Consider the following 3842-nt stretch of genomic DNA (forward strand, 5'->3'; position numbering starts at 1 on the left):
ATAGAGATAATATACATTTTCATCAGGAAGGAGACATTTTCATCAGGAACAATAAGTAAGATATTGTTTCTTCGAAAGTCTCGAACTTCCCAAATATGGATGACCCGAACAACAATCCTATTGATACCAGTGTTGTGTGTTTCGTTGGAGGTTGAATAAAAGGTAGAGTAGGGCGGTATTGTTTTAGTTTTACCCATGCTGTGAGAGAGAGAAGGTTAGTGTCGTCAAAGGTTGTTATTTAAAAAGAAAACTTAATGCAATGGTTGGGGAGAGTAATCAGGGATTGGAATGAAATGTTAATGACCATGAAATCATAGGTGTTTGGTATTACTTTCATTACATTATAATTGGGTGGTAAACGTAAAGATGAAAATGAAGGATATACTTCAATGGAATTTTTTAATTACCTTAAAGATTGTAATGAGTAATACAAATAACGTAATCATAATAATGGTTCATATGATTCTAATTGGTAGTGCAGATCTAAACTCTTTTTTAAAATAATTTAAATTTGATTCCAAACAAATTAAAAACAATTTTGGACAGGATTAATGTTACATACTGTCTTTAATTACCTTAAAAATTGTAATAAATAATACAAATAATGTAATCATAATAATGGTTCATATGATTCTAATTGGTAGTGCAGATCTAAACCCCTTTTTAAAAAAATTTAAATTTGATTCCAAACAATTTGAAAACAATTTTGGACAGGATTAATGTTACATACTGTTCGAAACTTCAAATAGGTGTTCGGGATCTTGACACAGACATTAAACCGGAAATGATTTAGAATTTGGAGGTGGAGTAGGAGAATTAAACCAAAGAAACCCAATGATTATGAGATCTGTGAAGGTACATCGGAGGTGGTAGCTGCTGGGAACGATGGTTGTGAGAAGGTGAGTACAGGTGAATTCGACATCGTTTGGTTCGTATACTCCTGATGGATGTAAAGGCTGTCAATTATATTTGTTGGGCTTGTAATTAGTCTTATTTTGTCAAGCCTAATATGAAAACTTAAAAACAATGGCTTTTAAAATTAAGGAGGACATGTGTCAGTTATATAATAAGCCAGGTGTCATGTTCTAAGCAGAAGTTGAGAAAAACCTTCTCTTATTATATAAGATTTATAAAAAAAATCTTCATCTAAGAAAGAATTTACCAACAAGACTAAATCAGCTTTAATTGTACGGTTGTACCCCACGTCTTTTGGTAAAACAAAGCCGTCATACCATCATGATCCGGAGTGTTTCGGCATGCATCATAAACAAAAGCTACCTTAATTTCCTTCTATGTGGCTGGTTTGATCAAAAAACTCGTTAGTATCAGCAAAGATCGAAGGTTTAACTTTTTCAGCGAGTCCTCAGTTATGAAAACTTATGCAATCTTATTTTATTTGTGGAATAGTTCTATTTTATTGTATTAGTAAACAAAAACTTGAACATAACCGAGAAACCAAAAGGCTTCGATTAAATTCTAAAACATATGAAAATACACGAAAATGAAATGCTTTTTCAGTGGCTCATTTCATACTCAGACTTCGTATCATCCATCGTCATCTTAAAAGAATTCTAGCATAAGCCGATCTCCTAAACATTTAAGAGTACAATAACTTTGGTATCTACCTATCCTCTCGTATAGTAAAGTCTGCATACAATGACGTTTACATTTAGTGCAAAACAGCCGAGAGTTACCATCATTGCGAGCAATTTCAACTTCACGAAGACGATGACCAATTTTGAAGATGTATGGAAGCTTCATGTACATATCTTTCCCCATTAAACAGTCGACATGGAGAGTGATCCTACAACAGTCACATGTAAAAAACCATGTTTTTGGATCTAATTCTGATTCACATATCTCACACCAGTATTGGCCACTTGTTTTATCTTCTTCACCGCAGCAGAGAGTGAGTGGATGCCTATCGTGTTTGTAGTGTGCCTCACACGGCAAAGAGGCACATTTTATACCCAAAAAAGTGTTGCATTTAATACATTCTAGGAAAAAGGATGAACACTTATCAGAACCACACCCCATGCAATTACCTTTGGTCAAGTTGAAGAATAGATCATGTGGATGACAACCATGACTTAAAGGATCTGGAAGGGAGGCGCACCTGACATCTAGTCGAAATCCACAATTTTTTTCACTGCATCTGTACATGAACCCACAACCTAGTCGGTGGCAACCACCACATTCGAATATACCTTTGGCAGAAATATTATCCACGATCTTGGAGAACTCATGAGTAGGGAAGGGGCGGAGGGTAAGTTTGTGTTTATGTAGTGGATGGTATACTTTGAGAGGAAGAGATGCACATGATTCGTCGAGAACAAAATCACACTCCATACATCCATAAAATCTCTGAGAGATTATAATTGGCATAGTACATGCCTCACAAAGCTTATCTTTCTCGTAAATGGTATTCATTTCATGAAGCTTCAGATGATGCTCATGACTGAAATGTTTAATCGTCTCTTCATCAATCCTCACAAATGGCTCGATATCTTCATCGGGTTCTTCAGGCACTCCTTCAAGATCTTTTCCATCCCACACATCTTCCCTCGTTGCACATTTCGAATGGACAGCATAGTTGCATCCCTTGTTACAAGCGTATTGCCCGTAGTTGATGTTGACGGTTTGGCGACAAACTCCGCAAGGGAAATCACCAGGTTGAACGGAGGAAGTGAGGGAGAGACGGTGTCGGTGTCGGGTAATCTGAATGACACGAGGTAAATAGATACATGATCTGTGGACCATGTGGCTGCAAGGGAGACAAGCGTAGATGAGATCTTTGGTGTCGCTTAAAGACAAGGCACAAGCATCACATGGCGAAGGGAGTCGTATAGGGAAGAGGGTGAAGGTGTGCTCATGACTTTTCAAGTGTGAGATAGTTGGAGGTGGTGGTCTCAACGAGCAACTCATGTTAAGATTGAACTTGCAGATAGAACAATGATAATGCACCTCTTTTAAAGGATCTTGACAACATTTGCATTTGCGGTCATCATTTCCGCCAGACAAAGAAACATAGGCAGCATTACAGTGATAATCATAATTATGACTATAATATCCAGCAACACGAGTATAACGATCAGGTCCAAAATCATAATCATCATCGTCATCACCATCATTGCCACCATCAATATAATCATTACCATCACCGTCACCATCGCCATCACCATTACTATCATTAGCAATAATAACATCATCCTCATTCAAATTGTTGTCGTCATCATGATCATGGCCACCGTCTTCAGAGTCAACATCAACTTCGTGTATCGATCCTTCTGAAGCCCTTGAGGAGCCGTCCCAGAAATTGGGGGGTACTTTAGAAATATTAAAATCAGGTGGTAAGGAGATGAGGGTGAGAGGGTGAGAGGGGTGAAAAGGGTGTCTTATCTCTGGCGGATAGAGGTGACAACCTCTGTGGAACTCTAAATTGCAAGTAGCACAATAGTAATAGTACTTTCTACCCTCTGTATGCTTGCCTTTGCACGTATAGCAGTTAGAAAGTGGACCATCAGATCGCCGTCGCCGTCGACAAAGCTTGTGCGGCTGAGCTGGATCCGACTGACGACATTGGGGTTTAGCTCTAGAATAATAACGAGGTGGTTCCATATGGGTTTCTTTGGAATGAAGAAAGAAGCAAATGAAAGATTATATGTAAATAAAGGTTTCAGTTCATAATTTTTTCTGCTTCTATATTTGTCGTTATATAAGATCTTGCGCAGACTAGTTCCGTTATTAAGTCTGACTTACTCAAGTCTTTTTTTTTTCACTTTCTTAATCCAGCTGTAGTTAGAACAAAACTAGTTCCAGGCTTGCATCAATAAACTAAACAC

The 3842-nt window shown here is 37.7% G+C and overlaps 1 protein-coding gene across 1 annotated transcript; it reads right to left on the bottom strand.

The window, feature by feature from the left end:
• LOC104760035 lies at positions 1561 to 3618 on the bottom strand. The gene has a single exon (XM_010482886.1). The coding sequence runs from the start codon at positions 3616 to 3618 to the stop codon at positions 1561 to 1563; it is 2058 nt and encodes a 685-aa protein (XP_010481188.1).

The sequence above is a fragment of the Camelina sativa genome, chromosome 17 (genome assembly GCF_000633955.1).
Source record: "Camelina sativa cultivar DH55 chromosome 17, Cs, whole genome shotgun sequence".
Taxonomy (NCBI): domain Eukaryota; kingdom Viridiplantae; phylum Streptophyta; class Magnoliopsida; order Brassicales; family Brassicaceae; genus Camelina; species Camelina sativa.

Coding starts and splice junctions, on each gene's coding strand:
- LOC104760035 (XM_010482886.1), bottom strand. CDS start 3,618: ATGGAACCACCTCGTTATTATTCTAGAGCTAAACCCCAATGTCGTCAG.